This window comes from Esox lucius, chromosome 6, assembly GCF_011004845.1.
Source record: "Esox lucius isolate fEsoLuc1 chromosome 6, fEsoLuc1.pri, whole genome shotgun sequence".
In the NCBI taxonomy this organism is placed as follows: domain Eukaryota; kingdom Metazoa; phylum Chordata; class Actinopteri; order Esociformes; family Esocidae; genus Esox; species Esox lucius.
Window position 1 is genome coordinate 82,879 of NC_047574.1, and position 23,740 is coordinate 106,618.

Consider the following 23,740-nt stretch of genomic DNA (forward strand, 5'->3'; position numbering starts at 1 on the left):
TGGCGCCGTGGACGCCGAGCCAGACCGGTACCCCTGCGGTGGACGACTGGTTCCGGCGGGCAGCGGGCACATGGGAGGCAGTACAATCCCGCCTCCGGCTCGCTGTCCGCCGTCAAAAGACCTATGCAGACCGCCACCGCGGGGAGGCCCCGGTGTATCGGCCGGGCGACCGGGTCTGGCTCTCGTCCAGGGACCTGCCCCTCCGCCTGCCCTGCCGGAAGCTGGCCCCGCGGTTTGTGGGGCCTTTTAAAGTCCTGAGGAGAGTCAACGAGGTAACATATCGGTTACGCCTTCCCCCCGACTACCGTATTAACCCCTCGTTTCATGTGTCTCTCCTCAGGCCGGTGGTGGATGGTCCCCTCCAGGGGTGTGAGGTGCGGGAGGTGCCCCCTCCCCCTCTGGACATCGAGGGGGCCCCGGCGTACTCTGTCCGCTCCATCATCGACTCGAGGCGCCGGGCGGGGGGCCTCCAGTACCTCGTGGAGTGGGAGGGGTACGGCCCGGAGGAGCGGAGCTGGGTTCCGGTGAAGGACGTCCTGGCTCCCGTCCTTGTCCGCGACTTCCATCAGCGTCGGCCGGACCGCCCTGCTCCGCGCCCCCCGGGTCGGCCCCGAGGCCGGGGTCGTCGCGCGGCTGGGGCCGCGCGTCAGGGGGGGGGTACTGTGACAACTGCGACCTCTGCTGGTTCACCTCCCCCTGCAGCGGGCGGGCCCCAGCGGTCGACGTCACCTGCTTTCTGACGCCACCGTCTTCATCATACATTTCACCTGTGTCTCGTTTGTGCACCTGTTCCTCATCATCGCTGTTTCCCCCGGTATATATGTTCCCTCTGCTCCCCCTGTCTTTGTGTGTAATTGTCTCTACTAAATGGAAGAGCTGTTCAACGCTTTGTTATACCTGTACTGATTTCTCTCGCTGAGAAACATTAAACCTTCATTCCATCACGCCTTCTCCGGTTCCTCCTTGCTCCTCTCAACCCCCGAAGCCGTGACAGCAAGCAAGAGGTTATTATTAATATCCAAATGTAACTAATGAGGTTATTCAGTTAATTCAGATTTAACTTCTTAAGGGAAAACACACTAATGTTGGAAAGAAAAATTATGTAATCTACAGCAGGTTTTTGAAAGACAAAAGGGTTATGTGAGTTTTGCGGTCTATTTTGCCATGGAGAATATAATACTGGTTTTACCACAGTCCTAAAAGGGTGGGTACCCCCTTAGCCAAACTCAGACAAAAACACACAATGTCCATACTGACCGGAACACATAGTCATGAGAATCTATCTCCTTCCCCATCCTAGAGCCATTGAGTATTCCTCCAGTGGCCACCACTGCACATCTTATACATCCTCGTTTTCCAAGAGACAGGAGGGGCTCTTTTGGCTCAGGTATTAGGTCCACTACTTCTTTTATCTCTGTAACCACACACACACACACACAAAGGATTATCTGTTTATTGAAAGTCCATGTACAACCCCATTTGTCAATACAGCCATGCATTATACAACCCCATTTCCAAAATGTTGGAATGCTGCTTAAAGTGTATATAAAAACAGAATGCAGTGATGAGCAAACCATTTAATCCCTATATTGATTAGGCAATAGTAGAAAGACAACACACCAAATGTTGAAACTGTGAAACGTTATGGTTTTTAGAAAAATATATGTCCCTTCTGAATTTCATGCCAACAACACGTTTCAAAAGAGTTGGGACAGGGGCACTGTGTTGCTTCACCTATTCTTTTAATAACATTGTGTAAGCCTTTGAGAACTGAGGAGGCCAATTGCTAAAGTTTTGAAAGTTTATAGTTTTGAAAGTTTAATGTATTCCCATTCTTGCTTAGTAAAGGATTTCAGCTGCTCAACAGGTCAGGGTCTCCTTGTTTCATAATGCGCATTAAAGTTTTCAGTGGTGGCAGATCTGGACTAAAGGCAGGCCAGTTTAGCACCCAGTCTCTTTTACTACAGATTCATGCTGTTGTCATACGCATTTTATGATGTTGTCATACGCATTGTCTTGCTGAAATAAGCAAGGCCTTTCCTGAAAAGGATAAAATCTCAATGGCAGCATATGTTGCTCCAAAACCTGTATATATTGTTCAGCATTAATGGTGCCTTCATGGATGTGCAAGTCACCCATGCCATGTGCACTAATACACCCCCATAGCATCACAGATGCTGGCTTTTGAACTGTGTGTTGATAAGAAGCCAGATGGTTCCTCTCCTCTGTAGCACGGAAGGTTCCCAAAAATATTTTTTATTAGTCAGACCACATGATAGTTTTCCACCTCACCTCAGTCCATCTTAAATGGGCTTGGCCCAGAGAAGGCAACTGTGTTTCTGGCTCATTTTAATATATGGTTTCTTTGCATGGTAGAGTTTTCATTTGCAATTGTGCATGCAGCGATGTACTGTGTGCACAGACAATGGGTTTTGGAAGTGTTCCTAAGCCCATGCAATGATTTCCACTACAGAATTGTGTCTGTTTTTAATGCAGTGCCACCTGAGGACCCAACATTGGTTTTCGGCCTTGTCACTTGTGTACAGAGATTTCTCCAGATCCTCTGAATCTTTTAATGATATTATATACCATAGATGATGAGATCCCCAAGCTCTGTGCAATTTTACATTGAGAAATATTATTCTTAATTGTTGCTGGCATCAAATTCAAAGTGGCCATATATTTTTCAAGAAACAATAACATTTATCAGTTTCAACAACTAATATGTTGTCTTTGTACTATTTTCTGTTGAATATAGGGTTTAAATGATTTGCACATCATGTGTTTTTCTTTACATTTTAAACAGTAGCCCAACTTTCTTGGAAACAGGGTTGCGATCAGCCGTTATTTCTGAAAAGGGGGCTACTGTAGGTTACATTTTGTTAAACAAAATGATTCCATTATTTATTTTTTCTCTCCAATTGTTCATTCGTTAAGGGCCGGTTTCGCAGACACTGATTAAGCCTAGTCCAGGACAAATAAAATCCTGTTAAACAGAAAACTCCATTGAGCTTGTTGTTTCAGTCTTAGACTAGGCTTAATCTGTGCCTGTGAAACTAGCCCTAAGACATTTTAACTGTGTGAATTTCAATAAAAACTGGAAAAAGTGTTCTAAAACTATTGACCAGTAATGTATGTACTGTATGTAGTATGTATGGGTCTGACAAGTTATGATTGTCATTGGGGCTGGGGAGTTTTCCAGGATCAAAGAAATATAAAAGTAAAATGTTAGAGGAAAACTAACTTCAGAAAACATAACCATGGGATAGTTCCATTTTTAACATGACCAAGTGTAATGACTTTGAGCAACTTTTACATTAACAATAGAAATACTGTATGTAGCCTTAACAGTTGCACGGAGTAATATGATAATTATTGATAGCTTGATTGATAGCTATAATTGATAGCAAAGATCAATCAACACTTATAATGATGCATGTTTTCATAATATAAAAAAACTACTGGATATAGGTCGTTCTATAGAAGGGGTGTAAATCTGAGGGTGAAAATAATTATATTTATATCATATTTTTCCCCTTACTTTCAAAACACATCTTCCAACATACTGTGTTAAGAAACATGGCATTTATGTTATATATTTGCAATTTTGAAACATAGTTAATGGTTTAAAAAAAGGAGAAAAATACACACTTGTTAACATTAATTTGACAGTTTGAGCTATCAGTGCATGTACACACAATGCAATTTAATGGGGGAAAAGTTATCTATAGACTTTGGGAAAGTTTGGAAATGTACCTATGTCCTTCTACAGTGTTCAAGCTATTAGCTTCAAAATAATGTTGAGTTGTTATAAATTGTCCAAACATGTTCTCATCAATTGAAATGTGATATTATGTAGTTCTAAGCATTTACATTTGCATGAAGTTACACAGGATTAAACAATACATACAGGAATGCAGTGATTGTGTCTTGGTCACACTGTAAAGCCTATATTTTACAGTTATAATAATTTCAGTAGTAGAATGTATTTCATACTCAAATGTTTCTAATAAGGGTAACTCAAAGTTTGAGACTTAAAACATTTATGTTATACTGACTTTTTCAAACATTTTCTAATTTTAAAATCAGAATATTCGCAGCATGCTCTGCTTCAGGTTGATATTTTGGAATTGTTTCATTATCCTATTTGCATGTACATTGACTGATTAATTGATCTTAGCTACACAAACACATACATTTGTCTACAGTAATCCAATCATATAATAAAACTAATTGTTTGCACTCAGCACTGAAATTGCTAAAAAAAAACTTCCTGTCAAAACCTCAGCTGGATTCCAATGGGAATTGTGTTTTCCTTTGCAAGCCAATGCCTTGTTGGTAGTGATGGGAAGTTCAACTCTTTCTACTGACTCGGATCTTGTCGAGTCGTTCAGTAAGAAGTTTGATTCATTCAAGCAATTTTGTCCATTTGAGTCAATAATGCCTACAATCAAAAATCAACTACATTAATTATTTTAGACCTACCGTGTGTCCAGTGATCTGTTACAAACATCTCTTTATTATGCTATTGTCTTGGTCTATTTTTCTTTGCGAACGTATAACTAACAGCGTATTCCGTGGTTGGGTAGAACGCCGCTGCCAGTCGTTCAAATAAACAAAATAACAGTTCAATTGAACGATAAAATTGACCAAGTCAGTCGTTCACAAGTCTTTTTACTCAGGCAAAGTCAGCGGCTCATACTTGTCTAACAAGATTTGTTCAAAACAAACTAATTGTTCCCAATCTGCACTTGTTGGTAGCTCTGCAAAATGTTTCAAAAGTTTCCAGGATATCCAGAAATCTAAGCAAAAGCAGTTATTTAATTTTTGGAAATCTGGGAACTTCCTGAAACTTAATTATTGCTGTCTGACAATTGGGCTAGGATTTTAATCTGACAGTACAGTGTATTTGAGGACATCTGAAATGAATAGTCCATGAGCTAGGTGGGTTGCAATACTACAAAATAAGGATTTATGGGATATGTTAAGTATTCACAGTTGACTATTTTATATAATACATAGACTTGCTCCTACTTACCTCGCTGAAATGATTCAGCCATACATACCTACACATAATCTTAGATCACAAGATGCAGGCCTTTTAATTGTATCTATAATCTCTTAACAAACAGCCGGAGCCAGGGCCTTTTCTCACCGAACTCCACTACTGTGGAATGATTTGCCAATTAAGGTTAGAAATGCAAACTCAGTGCAAACTTTCAAGAGTCTACTAAAGACTCATCTCTACAGCACAATCTATGATTACTCTCCACCCTTGCTGTCTTGCCAGGTGGGCTCTCATTGCCACTGGGATGGCCTCCCTCCAATGCCTTTCGGGGGAAGAGTCACTGGCTTGTTGTTGTCTCTCAGTTGAACACTTGTGCAATTGGGCTGCACTCTGCTGGCAATACTCTGCCCTCATTCAGGGTGGTTGCGGTTGGTGGGTGTCCCTTTGGTTGATGGTGGATTGATTTCCTGCCTGCTGGGCCCTGTCCGGGGCCTCCCCCAGATAGGGCCACAGTGTTGCCAAACCCCCCTGTCTCATTCCCAAGATCTTACGCTGCTATATTATTGTGCTGGGGGAATAGGGTCAGTTCTCCTTCTCCACTAAGTTCTCCTTCTTTACTATAAATCCTTGTTGATATGAGGAATGCATTTTCTGAATTTTCTCAGTCTCCTCCCGTTTTGAAAGTAGGGGGGCATGAGGTCCTGGCCCACATCTGCGGAGTACCTGGCTTGGGTGACCCGTTGCTGTCCCTGTCCAGAGTCCTCCTGGTTGTGTTGCAGATCGAGATGATGCCTGACGATTTCAGCTGCCACTGTGCTGACACCTCCCCCTCCCGTGTTGTCCCTGTCCTTGTCCATCAGATCATGCTTCCGACCTGGACTAGGTTTAAATAGACTCAGCCCACACGCATTTATTAATTATTCCAATTGTAATCTTAATATGTTCACCTGGCACAGCCAGAAGAGAACTGGGCACACCTCTCTAGGTCTCTTCATAAATTCTGGCATTCTTAGGGAGTTTTTCCTAGCCACAAATATGTAACACTACTGTTGTTTGTTCCTTGGGGTTTAAGGCCAGGTGTTTTGTAAAAGCACTTTGTAACATATGCTGATGTAAAAAGTGCTTTAAAAATAAATGTGATTGATTGATAACATGCAAATCTATTTATTACATTTTTGACATGGGTTTTTCTGGATTTTATTGTTGTTATTCTGTCTCTCACTGTTCAAATAAACCTACCATCATAATTATAGACTGATCATTTCTTTGTCAGTGGGCAAATGTACAAAATCAGCAGGGGATAAAAAAAAAAGTATTCCCTCATTGTATGTTATAATACATAAAGTACACATTGCCTCTGGATATTCTGGGCAAGGGTTGGGGATTAACATGTTCACCAGCGCCCCCCTTTAGCTGTTCACCAAGTTTCTATTCTGTCAATTCATTATCTGTGTATTATGGTTAGAACAAGGCTCTATCCCCAATAACATGTTCTTCCTGTTCTCAGTGTGAGAAAATTTAGATGTATTTTCCTTTCTCTCTCAAGCAAACAAAGTTTGATTGTCCAAGGTGAATATCAAAGACGTAATAGGTAACTTGCTTTCTAGCTAGCGAATACTAACTTTTGTTTATTGTGATGTATACACTTACTCTTCCCGAACTAATGCGTGGATTGATACAATTGTGAACAAAACTGACCGATAAACACAGAAAGTACCTGTTTATTTGAAATGACAATTATATTGTGAAAATTATAACTTTATTTTGAGGAATACAACATTGTCATGTTTTTTGAGGTAAACAACACCACTTGTAGTGTCTAGAAAAACTTTGTTCTGTTCCCTGTTAGGTTAAGGTATTGAGGAGGTGAATTGTTTTGTAGTGTATGACACGAGAGGTTGTGGGCCAGAAAGAAACTTTTGATCAGAATAATATTTTTTTCCCTGCTAGAGGCATACACTGGGGCACATGGGGCAATATTTGTTATTTTTCTGTGGTGCTAATGGTCAGAGTGTTTGTCTCAGGATACATATGTTGTTTAGTGTTGGCTACCAGCAAGCTGGTTCATGCCAATGGGCTTTAGCGAATAAATACCTGTCACAAAGCCACTGTAGACTATGGTTGAGTTAACTATAGGATTTGGGGAATCTCAAGTCAGTCGTGTTTTGCACTGGGAATTCAACTTGTTCCCCAGTGGATGTGCTCTTTAAGAGAGTTCAGAGTTTGGGATACTAATTTGTTTATTTAGTAGGAGTATTATGGTGTTCATTAACAATTTTGCTTGTGTTTCTTCTGAAGAATTGCTTCTTAAGAACGCAAAATTATGTTTAGTAATAAACATCTCAAGGACACACTAAGGTCTACTTTGTCAGCTAATTTGTTGTCTGCTGATATATTGAATGCAAAGTTGAGTGAACCTTCACATGCTAGTCAACCTGTGTCATTTACATTATTGTGCCTATTATTTATTTAACATTTGAGCAACAAAAGGAGTTCTTCCTATTATAAATAAGTCATAATAGATTGAAACAACAAAGAGAACTGTGTTTGAAAGGTTGGAGCAGAATATAAAACTGGCTTCACTGCGGTTACATCATCAGCTTATTTGTTCAGGGAAGATTAACTTTTGGGTAAGTTGTCTCTTGTGGATCACAACTTGGGCTCCTCATTGGAACACTCTTCTTGCAGTTCTACTTTCTTAAAATCTTGTTCCTGAAGCTTATCGACAGTGTTTTAGAACATTGCAAATTGGTAAAAAAATCTAAATTCAATTGATTTTTTTTTTTGTTAACTCAATTCAATTGTTGGTAACTAGCAGTCGCTAGTTATGAAGATTTGTGCAACTTCACTTAAACTATTTAAAGAGTCTGTCCCTGGTCTTGCTACATATATAAATAAAGATAATGTGCAGACTGTGTTTGAAGCTGTGGTTTTGAGAGATGAGTACATCCTTGCCCACAAAAGAAAAATGACACATTTCCAATTAGATCTGAATGTGGTTGATAGGGACAGTGAGAATTAATGTCACGGCTTCGGGGTTTGGGAACAAGGAGGAGCAGGAGAAGGCGTGGTAGAAGGATATTTAATGGTATCCAGGAGAAATATACAATATATATAGTACGAAGCGTCGCACAGCTCTTTGTCACAGTCGGAGACAATCACACACAAAGACAGGGGGAGCAGAGGGAACATATATACCGGGGGGAAACAGCGATGATGAGGAACAGGTGCACTAAACGGGACACAGGTGAAATGAATGATGAGACGGTGGTGTCAGAAGGCCGGTGACGTCGACCGCTGGGGCCCGCCCACTGCAGGGGGAGGTGAACCAGCAGAGGTCGCAGTTGTCACAGTACCCCCCCCCTGACGCGCGGCCCCAGCCGCGCGACGACGCCGGCCTCGGGGCCGACCCGGGGGGCGCGGAGCAGGGCGGTCCGGCCGACGCCGATGGAAGTCGCGGACAAGGACGGGAGCCAGGACGTCCTTCACCGGAACCCAGCTCCGCTCCTCCGGGCCGTACCCCTCCCACTCCACGAGGTACTGGAGGCCCCCCGCCCGGCGCCTCGAGTCAATGATGGAGCGGACAGAGTACGCCGGGGCCCCCTCGATGTCCAGAGGGGGAGGGGGCACCTCCCGCACCTCACACCCCTGGAGGGGACCATCCACCACCGGCCTGAGGAGAGACACATGAAACGAGGGGTTAATACGGTAGTCGGGGGGAAGGCGTAACCGATATGTTACCTCGTTGACTCTCCTCAGGACTTTAAAAGGCCCCACAAACCGCGGGGCCAGCTTCCGGCAGGGCAGGCGGAGGGGCAGGTCCCTGGACGAGAGCCAGACCCGGTCGCCCGGCCGATACACCGGGGCCTCCCCGCGGTGGCGGTCTGCATTGGCCTTTTGACGGCGGACAGCGAGCCGGAGGCGGGATTGTACTGCCTCCCATGTGCCCGCTGCCCGCCGGAACCAGTCGTCCACCGCAGGGGTACCGGTCTGGCTCGGCGTCCACGGCGCCAGGACCGGCTGGTAGCCCAGGACGCACTGGAAAGGCGTCACGCCCGTGGAGGAGTGGTGCAGAGAATTCAGTGCGTATTCTGCCCACGGCAGAAACTCTGCCCACTCCCCCGGCCGGTCCTGGCAGTAGGACCGGAGGAACCTACCCACTTCTTGATTGACCCGTTCCACCTGCCCGTTGGACTGGGGATGGTAGCCCGAGGTCAGGCTGACCGAGATCCCCAGGTGCTGCATAAATGCCTTCCACACCCTCGACGTGAATTGGGGACCCCGGTCAGACACAATGTCCTCGGGCACCCCATAGTGCCGGAAGACGTGTGTGAACAGGGCCTCCGCGGTCTGCAGGGCAGTAGGAAGGCCGGGCAGAGGCAAGAGGCGGCAGGACTTCGAGAACCGATCCACAACGACCAGGATGGTGGTATGGCCCTGGGAAGGGGGGAGATCTGTCAAGAAATCAACAGAAATGTGGGACCATGGTCGTTGTGGAATGGGCAAGGGGTGCAACTTGCCCACAGGTAGGTGCCGGGGTGCCTTACTCTGGGCACACACCGAGCAGGAAGAGACGTATACCCTCACGTCCTTGGCTAAAGTGGGCCACCAGTACTTACCGGCCAGGGCACGCACTGTTGGCCCGATGCCAGGATGACCGGAGGAGGGAGATGTATGCGCCCAGTAGATGAGGCGGTCGCGGACAGACGCCGGCACATACGTACGGCCCTCAGGGCATGTGGGCGGAGAGGGCTCGTCGCGCTGCGCTCCGGCGATGTCCGCGTCCAGTTCCCATACCACCGGTGCCACGATGCATGACTCCGGGAGCACGGGAGCATCATCCACTGGCCTCTCCTCCGTGTCATGCTGGCGGGACAGCGCGTCAGCCCCGACGTTCTTACTCCCCGGCCTGTAGGTGAGAGTAAACACAAACCGGGTGAAGAACATAGCCCACCTTGCCTGGCGAGGGGTCAGCCTCCTCGCTGCCCGCATGTACTCCAGGTTCCGGTGGTCAGTCCAGACGAGGAAAGGGTGTTTAGCCCCCTCTAACCAGTGCCTCCACGCCGACAGAGCTCGAACCACGGCCAGCAGCTCACGATCACCAATGTCGTAGTTCCGCTCCGCCGCACTGAGCTTCTGGGAGAAGAAGGCACAGGGACGGAGCGTGTTACGACACCCCGTCCGTTGGGAGAGGATGGCACCGAGCCCACAATCGGACGCGTCCACCTCCACGATGAACTGGAGCGACGGGTCGGGATGGGCCAGGACCGGAGCGGTGGTGAAACGGTGTTTCAGTTCCACAAACGCCCGCTCCGCGTCCACGGTCCACCGCAACCGGGTCGCCCCCCCCTTCAGAAGGGAGGTGATCGGAGCCGCTACCTGGCTAAAACCCCGGATAAACCTCCTATAGTAATTAGAGAAGCCTAAGAAACGTTGCACGTCCTTAACCGTGGTTGGGGTCGGCCAATTACGCACGGCGTCAATGTGAGGCTCCTCCATAGCCACACCTGTGCTGGAAAAGCGATAACCCAGGAAGGACACAGACGACTGGAAAAACAGACACTTCTCGGCTTTCACGTACAGGTCATGCTCCAGCAGTCGAGCCAGCACTCTGCGTACTAACGAGACATGTTTGGCGCGGGTGGCAGTGAATATCAAGATGTCATCAATATACACTACCACTCCTTCGCACAACAAGTCCCGGAATACGTCGTTGACGAAGGACTGGAAGACTGAAGGAGCATTCATCAACCCGTACGGCATCACTAAATACTCGTAATGGCCAGACGTGGTACTAAAAGCGGTTTTCCACTCGTCTCCTTCCCGGATACGCACCAGGTTATAGGCACTCCTGAGGTCTAATTTCGTGAAAAAGCGGGCCCCGTGCATCCTCTCCACCTCCGCAGAGATCAAAGGGAGAGGGTAGCGGAACGGAATGGTGATCTTGTTCAGCGCCCGGTAATCGATGCACGGGCGCAAACCACCGTCCTTCTTTTTCACAAAAAAGAAACTCGAGGAGACCTGTGACTTGGAGGGCCTGATGTAGCCCTGTTCCAACGCTTCCGTAACGTAGGCGTTCATAGTCTCCGTTTCGGTGCGGGACAGCGGATACACGTGACCCTTCGGGAGTGCGGCTCCGTCAACGAGGTCTATCGCACAATCCCCCAGCCGGTGTGGTGGCAACACAGCAGCCTTGGCTTTGGAGAAAACCGTAGCCAAGTCCCTGTATTCGGGGGGAATGGGCACGGCGGGCGCACTGTCTGGACTTTCCACCGAGGTCGAGCCAACGGAAACACCCAAACACCTACCCTGGCACTTCCGCGACCACCCCGACAGACGTCGACTAGACCAGGAGATGAAGGGGTCGTGTAGGGACAACCAGGGGAAACCTAAAACGACCGGGAACGTGGGAGAGTCGATGATGTGGAATGTAATGGTTTCGCTGTGTCGGCTGTCGGTAATCAGGAGGAGGGGAACAGTGCAACTCGTGACCAGACCTGACCCTAGTGGCCGGCTGTCTAAAGCTCTCACGGGCAGGGGGGTGTCAAGGTCCTGGAGGGGTATGTGCGACCGTAGGGCAAAAGACCTATCCATGAAATTCCCGGCTGCGCCTGAGTCTACCAGCGCCTTACACCGGGCAAGCAGCGGAAATCCGGGGAACCTAACAGGGACAGTGCACATAGAGAGGGAAGAGGTTAGTGGCGAATGTGCATGTGCTACCTGGGGTGATGCGGAAGTGCCCTGCCTGTCGCCTCTTGACTCAGGGAAGGAGGTGCGGTGTGGTGCAGTATTACGGCCTCGTTGCCCCCTGGAGGCACTCCGCACCTGCCCTCCCCGACGTCTGCCCGGCAGTGCAGCCGCCCCCAATTCCACGGGGACGGCGGTGACGGGTTGGCAGGGTGGAACGGGCGGGCCTCTACCGGGACGTCCTCGGGCAGCTAGCAGGTTGTCGAGACGGATGGAGATGTCCGCCAGTTGGTCAAAGGAGAGGGACACGTCTCGACAAGCCAGCTCCCTCCGGACGTCCTCGCGTAGGCTACACCGGTAGTGGTCGATCAGAGCCCGCTCGTTCCACCCCGATCCCGCTGCCAGGGTCCGGAACTCCAGAGCGAACTCCTGCGCCGATCTCGTCTCCTGCCGTAGGTGGAACAGTCGTTCACCCGCCTCTCTCCCTTCGTGCGGATGGTCAAACACGACTCGGAAGCGGCGGGTGAACTCAGCGTAGCTGCCCTGGGTGGGCTGCTCGAAGTTCCAAACGGCGGTGGCCCACTCCAGGGCTTTCCCGGACAGGCAGGAGACGAGTGAAGAGATCTTCTGGGCTTCGGTCGGCGCAGGATACATTGCCTGGAGCGCGATGTCCAGTTGCAGCAGGAAACCCTGGCAGCGGTCCGCCGCCCCGTCGTAGGCCCTGGGTAGCGGAATGGCCATCGCTCCCGTGCTGGGCGGCGTGGCTTGGGAAGGCGTAGAGACGGCCGGTGCTGCGGGGTTCCGCTGGCTCAGCTCTAGGCGCTGCACCGCTTTCAGTACGCTGTCCATTGCAGCGCCTAGGCTGGCCAGCATTGTTGAGTGTACTTGGACTGCCTCCGCAACACCGACCTCGCCTGTGGCTCCTTCAGGCTCCATATCCTTGTTGTAGTTTAGGTGTGTGATTCTGTCACGGCTTCGGGGTTTGGGAACAAGGAGGAGCAGGAGAAGGCGTGGTAGAAGGATATTTAATGGTATCCAGGAGAAATATACAATATATATAGTACGAAGCGTCGCACAGCTCTTTGTCACAGTCGGAGACAATCACACACAAAGACAGGGGGAGCAGAGGGAACATATATACCGGGGGGAAACAGCGATGATGAGGAACAGGTGCACTAAACGGGACACAGGTGAAATGAATGATGAGACGGTGGTGTCAGAAGGCCGGTGACGTCGACCGCTGGGGCCCGCCCACTGCAGGGGGAGGTGAACCAGCAGAGGTCGCAGTTGTCACAATTAAAATCTGTAATTGTTGTCAAAGGTGAGGCCACTGAAAGAAAAAATGTCCTGGCCTGGTAAAATGCTATGCAGATCGGCCCGTACAAATGTAAACCCGTTAGCTGGGCTAAGTCCTTGACCTAAAGGAATTCTTCACCCTGTGGGGTTAGGGTTAGGTGTTGTATATCATGTCTGAGAGACTTCTTTGGCAGTGAGATTTGTCTTACACATAATTGGCCAGAAGAAGCAAGGAAATGTACAAGGTGTCACGTTTTTCCTCTTTCTAAAACACCACAACTCTGAAGCCATTACTTCCGGTTCTGCCACAGTAACTTAAATAAAGCCCAGTAGAGCACAGTTTACTACAGTAACATTTACCTCAGTAGAGTGCAGTACACAACAGTAACATAGAGCCCCGTAGAGTACACTACTGTAACAGAGCCTAGTTGAGTACAGTATATTACAGTGACAGAGCCCCACAGAGTACAGAACAGTAATATACAGCCCAGCAGAGTACAGTACACTACAGTAAAATAGAACTCAGGAGAGTAAAATATATTACAGTGACATAGAGCCCAGCAGAGTACAGTGCATTACAGCAACATAGAGTCCATTAGAGTACACTACTGTAACAGAGCCCAGTAGAGTACAGTACACAACTGTAACATACAACCCAGTAGAGTACAGTATATTATAGTAACGTAGAACCCGGTAGAGTACACCAAGGTAACATAGAGCCCAGCAGAGTATAGTACACTACAATACTGTACAGCATGGGTGGATGCCAAGGCAACGCAAGGTAGAGGCAGGGCCGCCTTACAGACATGGTCAATACTTGACATGTGTTCACTTGCACATATCCCTCAGCGTAAACATTCATAAACTGGCTCGACCTGCTGTCACAGCACAGAAGACTGCGAAAATACTAAGATGCTCAAATGATTACCTGGCACAAAATGTACTGAGAACAATATGATTCAGAGCGGTTCTGATAATAAAGGGCAACAAAAGGGCCTCATTCAAAACAGACAAAAATACATTGTACAGGTATTCACCTGATCCACCAATATTTGGTAGAGGCACATTTGACAACAATTAGTCAGGAGTCTATTTGATTAAACCTGTTCCAGGTGATGATGCGTGGCTCAACTACTACTACGTCCAACAACAGTGGCTGCAAAGTGGCCAGGTGGCATGCATGGCTCAACTACTACTATGTACTTCATTCTGCAGACCAACAATAATGGCAGGTATGTGTTGACCACTTGAAGAAGCTGTTGAGGAAAGGTATAACCAGTTCCATAGCCAGATATATTGGCAGTATCCTCTTTAACCAGGCCTGGCTTTTTGCAAGGCCTGCATGTGTTGAATGGATACTAAGAACAATGAGTGGGCCTGATCTGCCATCTGGAAGAGAAATTATGCTAAGGATGAAGAAAATAAAAAAGGTGTCAGGGCCAGAATGTAGGGATGCCCTCTAGGCATCTCTATGTGTAGTTTTGTTGGTCCTTGATTAGAGGCAGCTGCTAAATGTTGGCTCTGAATGGGGATCCTATTTAAGTTGAAATTTTTGTATCCTCAGTTGTCGTTCATTGACTGCATTAAAAACCGACATGATTCTGTAGTGGAAAACACTACATGGGCTCAGGAACAATTCCGAAAACCATTTTCTGTGAACACAGTATGTCGCTGCATCGACAAATGCAAGTTAAAACTCTACCATACAAAGAAACCAGTATTTTTACACTGCCAATTTTGATTGTCATGTAATAAAAGGCTAATTAATTATTTAAAAATCATACAATGTGATTTTCTGGATTTTTGTTTTAGATTTCGTCTCTCACAGCTGAAGTGTACCTATGATAAAAATGACAGACCTCTACATGCTTTGTAAGTAGGAAAACCTGCAAAATCGGCAATGTATCAAACACTTGTTCTCCCCACTGTAAATGTATTTTAAAAAATTATTAAATATACATCTCCGGAAAAAACTAAGAGACCACTCCTATTTTTTTCTTAAATCAGAATCTCTACATGTATAACTCTAACCCTTATGGTTTCTTCAGGTTTATGTCCAACACAGAAGGCTTAAAATTAAAAGACCACTGCAAATTGAACCCTTCTGTTGTACTTGAGCAAACAACTACAGGAAATTCTCATCCCTACTTTATAGTATATCACAATATGAATCTATTTCGAATGATTAGTCCTTACTGTGTTGCTTTATTGTTATATTATTTATTGTTTATTTTGAATGGTCAAGTACAACACAGCTGAGTGAGCTTAGGAAAACATTTAGCATGCAGTCAACCCATGTAGCATCTATACCTCTATTTAAATCTTAATGTTCCTAATTTTGTGGTCACTCTATTGAATTACATGGTCCATTATGTTCCCCATGTGCTTTAAAGGTATGATTTTAAACCTATATTGTTAATTGTGAATTTTCTAATTCAAAATATTAATAAATGAGGCACCTGGACACACACCTGTGTAATTTGTGTATCCCATGAAGCCAAATGGGTTATTAAAGTGGGCTAGCCTGTTCCACTCTTTCACGTTGAGTAGTTTTCTGTGGAGGTATAACTGGATGTCTGGTATAAAGGCCTTCTTGAAGCTTTGATCCTCTGAGTGAACCAGAGACTGGGGACAAATCTGTCAGACATACGAAGACATAACATGTATTTAGAATTATTTTTGGAAAATAATTTCACTTTTTTCAAACTGGATGTAAGATGGTTCCTAACCCTGACTGTAGTCTATGGACCATGTTCCTCACCCTGACGGCTGTTTACGAACCATGTTCCTCACCCTGACTGTTGTTTATGGAGCATGTTCCTCCCCCTGACGGCAGTCTACAGACCATGTTACTTGAGATGTGGCCACTGTGTCTCCAGACCCCTGTCTCAGTTCCTAGTTTTATGCTGCGATAGTTTTGTGCAAATCAAATCACCAAGTAGGGGGAATAGAATGGCAAAGAAAACTGAACCCTGGATTATAGTTCCTCATGGAATAACAATCAAATATCCAGTTGGAAAAAAGTGAAATTCTGCTTCAATGATTTGCAAATGAACCCAGTGCCTGTGTAAAATATTTGCAAGTGATTTACAAAACAAGCCTTTTAGACCTATGCTTACCGTGTTTCTTGGTAGCTTGTCCCGTATGTAAACATCTTCAAAATCCCAGTTGGGATATTGATTGAGGTTGTCTTTCTTCAGAGGGAACATGAGGGTCTCCCTTTGTTCTACACTTGGTTGATCCGTTGGGTAAGTCCTAAATCTTGGTTGATCAGATGTTCTATTGTTCTGTTTTCCAGTTATTTTTAAAGTTATTTGTTGTGGCGTCATAGACTTACTTTTATCTTTGGAAGTGATTGCTGTGTAGTTTTCACCTGCAGTTGTCTTGGTTGTGTTAGTATTTAAATCCACATTAGAGGGAGAGTCGAAGGGTTCCAACCACATGGACCAAGTCCTCTCTTTAGATATGAACCTAGACACAAGAATTATATAAGTCCTGAGTGGTGTGTAAACTAGAATCCCACACCTTCAAAAAAGTGACAAATGTCACACATGCAAAGAATGGATAGGGTGGATGGACTCGCGAGCAGAGAAGTGTAATTCCAATGTTTTGTTACTAAAAGAAATTACTAAAAGAAAATTCCAGTGTATTTACAAATTAGGAATAACATTGTACAGGATCTGTTTCCACATGTACAAATACCTATACCGATAAATCATTATTCTGTTGTAATTACATTGTAATAATCCGCGGACAGTGCTCATTTGAATAAATATTTATAAAAATAGAATCGCCATAATCGTCCGATTTCAATGGTATATTATATGTAGCCACTTTCGTGAAGCGTTCCGTGTATAATTTGGGTTGTCCGTGTATAATTTCGGTTGTCTGTGTATTGTTTGGGTTGCTATGGGAACTTTTCACCAGGCAACGACATTGACCATGCATCTTAGAAAGGCTAATGTGTAGACAAGAATAGGGATTACAAGGGTATACATCACTGTATATGGTGTTTTGAACCATAATACATCGTTTGTATTATAAATATGATATAAAAATAAATATTTAGTCGGCATAGTATGGGGGTGTTCTTGAGTTTTTGGGAAGAAGTTGGTAATTTTTCTGAGTTTATAAATTATATAAGTCCAAACGTAACTAGCGAAACGTGCTGCCATCTGGTGGCCGTTCTGCGTCATTACAGGCAAAAAGAAGTGATTTAAATAATTATTTCTCATTTTATTGTGTTTTATTTCTAGGTAGAAGAACCAAATTTTTTGGGGGTGCCTATATTTTTTACCTTCTATTATTTTATTTCTTCATTATTTTCAACCCAATACAGTGTAATTTGATAGTAAGGCATGAAACTATGTTTTAACAATTTTTTGACCCTGGTTCGATTCCCCCCTTTGACTTTCCAATTTTTGTGTCTCAGAAATATTTATCCACTTGGTACTTTTCAGCCATGACACAACAATATATATACACTCTGTAATACCATAAATCTCATATATTTAAGAGGATAATTGTATTACGTGACCCTTTTATACTGTTGTTTTCTAAAGAAACAAACCAGCCAAAGAGTGACTGGAGTCATTGTTTATGTTATAGGTAGTCTGTAAATCTAGACATCTACAGTAATATTTGTACAGTGAGTACACTTTAATTCTGTTAATAAACATTCTGTTGCCCAAGTTCTTTCAGGAAAAATTTTATCGCTGGGATAATGTGGAGACAATACAGAGCTGAACTGAGTACCAGCAAGCTTTGTGCTTTTGTGGGAACATCCAAAATCTTTAATATTTTGACCCCGGTTCAATGGCCCTCTCAGACGGTCCTATGTTTGTCTCCGAAATATTTATCCACTCTGTATTCCTCAGCCGTCGCACAACAATATATCCACTCTGTTATACCTTAAATCTAATATATTTAAAATAATAATTGTATTACATGACCCTTTTATATTGTTTTCATTATAGGTATTGTATTAGCTAGGCAACCCTAACCTACAGTAATCGTTAGGGTTAGAGTCCATTAATAAACTTTAGCTCCATGAATAAACGTTCTGTTGTCCACATTATTTCAGCAAAAATGTAATGGATGAGGTAAAAGTTGCATTCCTGCTGTTTAAATAGCGTAATAGTTAAATACACATTCTGCCACATAGAAAACTGTTGTTCAAAACCAGCCAGGGTGAAATCATTAATTCCTCCTAATCGTGGGACGGCTGAACTAGGCTTGCCTGATTCCTTTTTTGTTTTTTCAAAGGAAAGCACCCCATCATGGCATTTTACATTCATCATGGATTTTCTGTCTAGTTCATAGTTATAAAATTACTATTATTTTCCAACCCTCTATACACTTTAACAGGCAAGTTATAAAAATGTATCGAAATTGACAGTGTACTTTTGTACTTCACCAACCTGGAAAACAGGATAAATTATGAGAAAGAAAACATGGCTTTTCCTACAATAGTTACAAGAACGCATTAGAGAGGCAGCTACATCCCTCTGAGATCCCTCTGAAATTTGAACAGCTCAATAACTAAATAAATAATTTATTGATTAAACAGCCTTTGATTATCCATGGGGTTAACCAAGTATTTACTCAACAAGCAAGTATTTACTCAACAAGCAAGTATTTACTCAATAAGTAAAATATAAAAAATTGCTGGAGTGGAATACATACCAGATTGACGGTTCAGAGATATATTCATAGAGAAGCACGTAGAGGAGTAAGCACACGGCAATCAAAAGCGTGTAGGGGGAAACTAGTCTTGTCATGTTCATTAATTTTTTCCCAATCTTTGGTCGTGGTCGATGGTAGAACGTTCTGCCTTCCTGGTTTTACCGGAGCAATTTAAAGACCATGCTTTGTTAACAAAACCATGCTTGCGCGTTAAGCGGCCAGGCTAAATATTCTGTAATACATTGAAAGTAAGAGGCTTTCATTCACAAATTCCATAGAAATTCCTCTGTCCGGTGAAATCTTCGCTGATAGCTCCTGAATGACACAAGTCTTGTGTAATTTTTACCGGGTGATCTATTGTAATACAAACATTGAATTATGTTTCACAACATAGTTTTTCTAATTTCCTATCCATTCTCCGAAATCACCATCCAATTTCCCAGGTCGGCGCACTGCTGGAGTGACTTCCACAATGAACTGTGGCTTCGGAATCTTACTTGGTGACTATATGTCTCACTGTTAAGCTAGGATAACGTAGCCTAGTGGACATCACAGTGAACGATGTATTTGGGGACTTGCGTATAAGGGCTGCCTATCTCCAAGTGTATAATCGTATTTCGATTTTATAGGGTGTGAGCTGGAAACATTTTGAGGGTGTTGGAACTTTTGTTTTTGGTTTGGGGCATATTGATATGCACGTTAAGGTAGAAATATTTAGAAAGTCTTTCCAAAAAATAATTCATTAATAATCACTGCTCTATTCTTGGTATTTTTGAGTTATTCTTGAGGAAGTGTTTGGGAGTTTTATCTTTTTAGTCCATTTAGCCACAACGGCCCGTTTACCGTTCGAATTATGTCATAAACGGATTAACAGAAAGTTGTTACAGGTGCGTTTCTATCTCGGGAACCTCACTGCTGTTTTCCAGGCATTTCAGTTGCACATGCACATGCACATTCAATTAGCCTCTTTGCACATTTAGAATTGCCATCATGCTTGCATTTTTACAGTTGTTACACATGCATGTCAACCATAGGACCTCATTGCTGCTATCTCTGCATCCCGTCTGCACATGCTGCCTTAATCCTGCGATTTGCCTCGATTGCACAACTATTATCCCACTTGTAACATACACTATACTCAATACATGTACATTTTCTGCCCACCTCTATTTGCCTTAATTGCACATTTAGTATTGCCATTTTCACTGCATTTGCCTTCATTGTACATCAATACATTCCACTTGCTATATACATACTTGATACTTGTAAATACTTGTAAATGTTTTGCCAACTTCAATTTGCACTTCTGGTTAGATGCTAACTGCACTTCATTGTACTGTACTTGTACTGTTCAATGACAATAGAGTTTAATCTAATTTAATCTAATCTTCTTTGCATAGTAGAGTTTAACTTGCATTTGGAAGACCTGAGCCCATGCAGTGATGTCCACTACAGAATTGTGTCTGCTTTTAAATGCAGTGCCGCCTAAGGGCCTGAAAATCATGGTCATCCAATATGGTTTTCAGCCTTGTCCTTTTTATACAGAAGTTTCTCCAAATTCTCTGAATCCTTTAATGATATTATGTAGCGTAGATAATAAAAACCCCAAACCCTTTGCAATTTTATATTGAGAAACGTTAATCTTTATATTGTTGCACTATTTGCCCACAAGTAGTGCAAATAGTGCAACATGGGGAGAGGTGAACCTCTCCCCATCCTCAATTCTACAAGACTCATTCTCTCTGGAATGATATTTTAATACCCAATCATGCTACTGACCTGTTCCCTATTGACTTAGTTGTTTGATATTCCTCCAGGTTTTTTTTAAGCATTCCACAACTTTTCCAGTCTTTTGTTGCCTCTGTCCCAACTTTTTTGAAATGTGTTGCTGGCATCAAATTCAAAGTGGGCATATATTTTTCAAGAAACAATTACATTTTATTATGTTTTTTTGTGCTATTTTCTATTGAATATACAATTTAAATAATATGCACATCATTGCATTCTTTTTTTTTATATTTTACGCATTGTCCCAACTTTTTCGTAAACAATGTTATAGTCATTGAATGTGGTAATTTCATCAGCACTTACTATAGTTTGGATTTATATGAACCTAAAAGGTAAGTTGCGATGCACACTAACAGCAAGTAGTGTAAATGGGTACTTATAACATACATGCAAGTATCATGATTAGTGTCTCCTTACCACTAACACCGAATAAGGAAATATATAAATGTTGTAGTATCGGCTTTGCAGCAAATATTTGATGCAGCTCAATTCAACCCCCTTGGAAAGAAGAGGGAATCCTATTGGCCCATTGATTTCAGCCCTGCTTTTGCTACACAACTCACAAGCTGGATTTGAATGAGATAATGCACAATTTCCTGTGTAACATTGTGTTTACACAAAATATGTCATTGTTTTTACACAGAATAGGGTCAATGGAGATTTCGACGTGCTTGTCCAAGGTGCTTGTGGGGTGGCCTTTATACTGTGACCTAAGTAAAATGTAAATAAGTAAATAAGATTTCAACTACTAGTCAACATACATTGGTGAGGTTAAAGTGTTTCATGGCAGCAAACAAGCTTATATATTACATTAGGAGGTGCAATACTGGTGGAGAATTTAATTATGAAAGAAACTTGGATCATATTGTCATATGGCTTGACTGGGTACATGATGACGATTGTTCATATGTGTAACCGGTATATAATAGTGAGCTATGTAAAGTACAAGAATTGTAACCATGTTGAGTTAACGATTGTAAAGTAGCAATTCATAAGCACAATTAGCTGACAGACAATATAGCTCTGTTAGCAACAAAAAGCAGTTAAGGTCATCTTTATACACTATCTGTTATCAGATAACCAGGTAGGCTAGGTTGCCAGCCTGCTAGTCAGTGGACAGCTTGCTAGCTATCTATAAAAAAATCAAGATCAGAGAGTTTTTATTGCCAAGTAAGTTTCACAACAAACAAGGAATTTGTTCTGGTTGTTGATGCAACAATCAATACAAAAGGAATAAGGGAAGTAAAAACAAATAAGAACACTGGACTGAGCATAAATATAGAATAATGTGCATTAATAAATTAGTAAAAATAACTAAAATATGGAAATAAATCCTCTTCTGAAAAAAATTCTCATCTGTATCCAGATATACTGTATAAAACAATTATAGGCCAATATCAAACCTCCCTTTCCTCTCAGAAATCTTAGAAAAATGTGTTTCCCAACAAGTGAATGCCTTCCTGAAGACAAATAACATTTATGAAATGCTCCAGTCCGGTTTCAGACCCCATCATAGTACTGAGACTGCACTCATGAAGGTAACAAATGACCTATAGCTTTTATAAGCAAAATATACAAGAAAGAAAGAAAATTAAGTTAAGTAAAGGGCTCATTAAAGAGCTGTATTCTCTACTATATTCTGTATTCTCTACTTTTGATTCTATTAACCTCCAGACACTGAAGGATGTGAGCGCCAAGCTCAAACCTTCATTTTGCCCAAATGATATCATTCAGCTGAGATTTTTAAAATTAATCATCAACTCGATGGGTCCAGGTATGGTGTTTAAACACAGGCTCTGTTCCGGCCAATCTTAAAGTGGCTACGGTCAATCCTCTGCTCAAGAAGCCTTCACTGGATCCTTCTGTTTTTAAAAAATTACCGGCCCATCTGTGTCTTACCTTTAATTTCCAAGTTATTGGAGAAAATCATGTTGGATCAACTCCAACACTTTTTGTCAAATATTTGTATATATGAGGTTTTTCAATCTGGGTTTAGGACTGGCCACAGCACTGAGTCCGCTCTCCTGCGAGTGCTAAACGACATTTATATCTCTACTGACTCTGGAGACACTGTGGTTTTAGTTCTCTTAGATCTTTCGGCGGCTTTTGACACCGTTGACCACCCAACTCTGTTAGCTAGACTGGAGACATGGGTGGGCATAAAAAGCTCTGTTTTGTCATGGTTCCAGTCTTACCTTTCTGACAGAAAGTCTTTAGTAAAGATGGGCAACTTCTCCTGCTCCATGGCACCTCTGAGCTGTGGTCTTCCACAGGGCTCCATTTTGGCTCCCTCTCTATTTTCTCTCTACATGCTACCGCTGGGCGCAATCTTTAGGAAACACTGTGTATCATTTCACTTTTATGCGGACGACACTCAAATTTACATTCCAATTAAGCGAAATAATCCTGCAGCATTAAATTCTCTTCTGCTATGCTTAGAGGAGGTGAAGGCATGGCTGGCTCAAAATTACCTCTCTCTAAATAATGATAAGACCGAGGTCATTGTTTTCAGCCCGAGTGAGAGGTCCCAGTGTATAAGCCCAGACTTGAGGAGTCTATCTCCCTTTAAATCTACCGGAGTGCGGAACGTAGGTGTTCTTGTTGACCAGTCCTTAAAATTTGATAAACACATCTCATCTGTAATCAGTTCCGGTTTCTACCAACTCCGTTTACTATCTAAAATCAAAGGCTTTCTCACTCCAATAACTCTGGAAATGGCGGTTCATGCTTTCATCACGAGTCGGCTGGACTATTGCAACTCACTATATTGCGGTTCATCCGTACATTCCGTCCAGAAGTCTCAGATCCCACAACCAGGCGTTGCTGGTAGTCCTTTGTGTCAGACTAAAGCGTAGAGGGGAGCGTGCTTTTGCGGTGGCAGGGCCTCGTCTGTGGAACACCCTCCCTCTAGAGATCAGAACGGCTCCAAACCTCTCTGCTTTTAAGTCTTTGGTTAAAACATACCTGTTCTCTTTAGCATATTGATGATTTTTCTTGGGCTGTTTTTACTATTTAAGTAAACTTTGTTTTAAAGTTAATATTAGTTTAGCGGCTGTTTAAACTTGAACTTACTATGAAACGGTTTGCACAACAACATTGCACAACACAAGTCTTAATGGGTTGGATGGCTGAAGTTTCCTTTTATCTATTGAATCTTAAAAAAATAGTTTCAACAATAATGTAAAAGAATGCCAACGCTGACACCCACGCAGGTACAAACATCATGAGTGTTTGCAGGAATGTTTACATTATGATAAAATATGTTAACGCCAAGAG

At 43.5% G+C, this 23,740-nt stretch overlaps 1 protein-coding gene across 2 annotated transcripts in view; it reads right to left on the reverse strand.

Annotated features, from left to right (window-relative positions):
• The window catches only part of LOC105009376 (alpha-N-acetylgalactosaminide alpha-2,6-sialyltransferase 1), a 41,640-nt gene extending 18,153 nt beyond the window's left edge, over window positions 1-23,487 (reverse strand). The window contains exons 1-4 of one of the 2 annotated variants that reach the window (XM_029120559.2): window positions 23,228-23,487; window positions 16,111-16,462; window positions 15,463-15,628; window positions 1,258-1,414 (exon numbers count right to left, since the gene is read on the reverse strand). In XM_029120559.2, coding sequence (XP_028976392.1) covers window positions 1,258-1,414; window positions 15,463-15,628; window positions 16,111-16,434 — 647 coding nt within the window. In that variant the 5' untranslated portion in view covers window positions 16,435-16,462; window positions 23,228-23,487. Of the gene's footprint in view, window positions 1-1,257; window positions 1,415-15,462; window positions 15,629-16,110; window positions 16,463-18,676; window positions 19,216-23,227 lie in introns of those variants that run through there. The other variant, XM_010868796.4, reaches the window with a different exon arrangement.
• Between the last annotated feature and the right edge of the window lie 253 nt (window positions 23,488-23,740).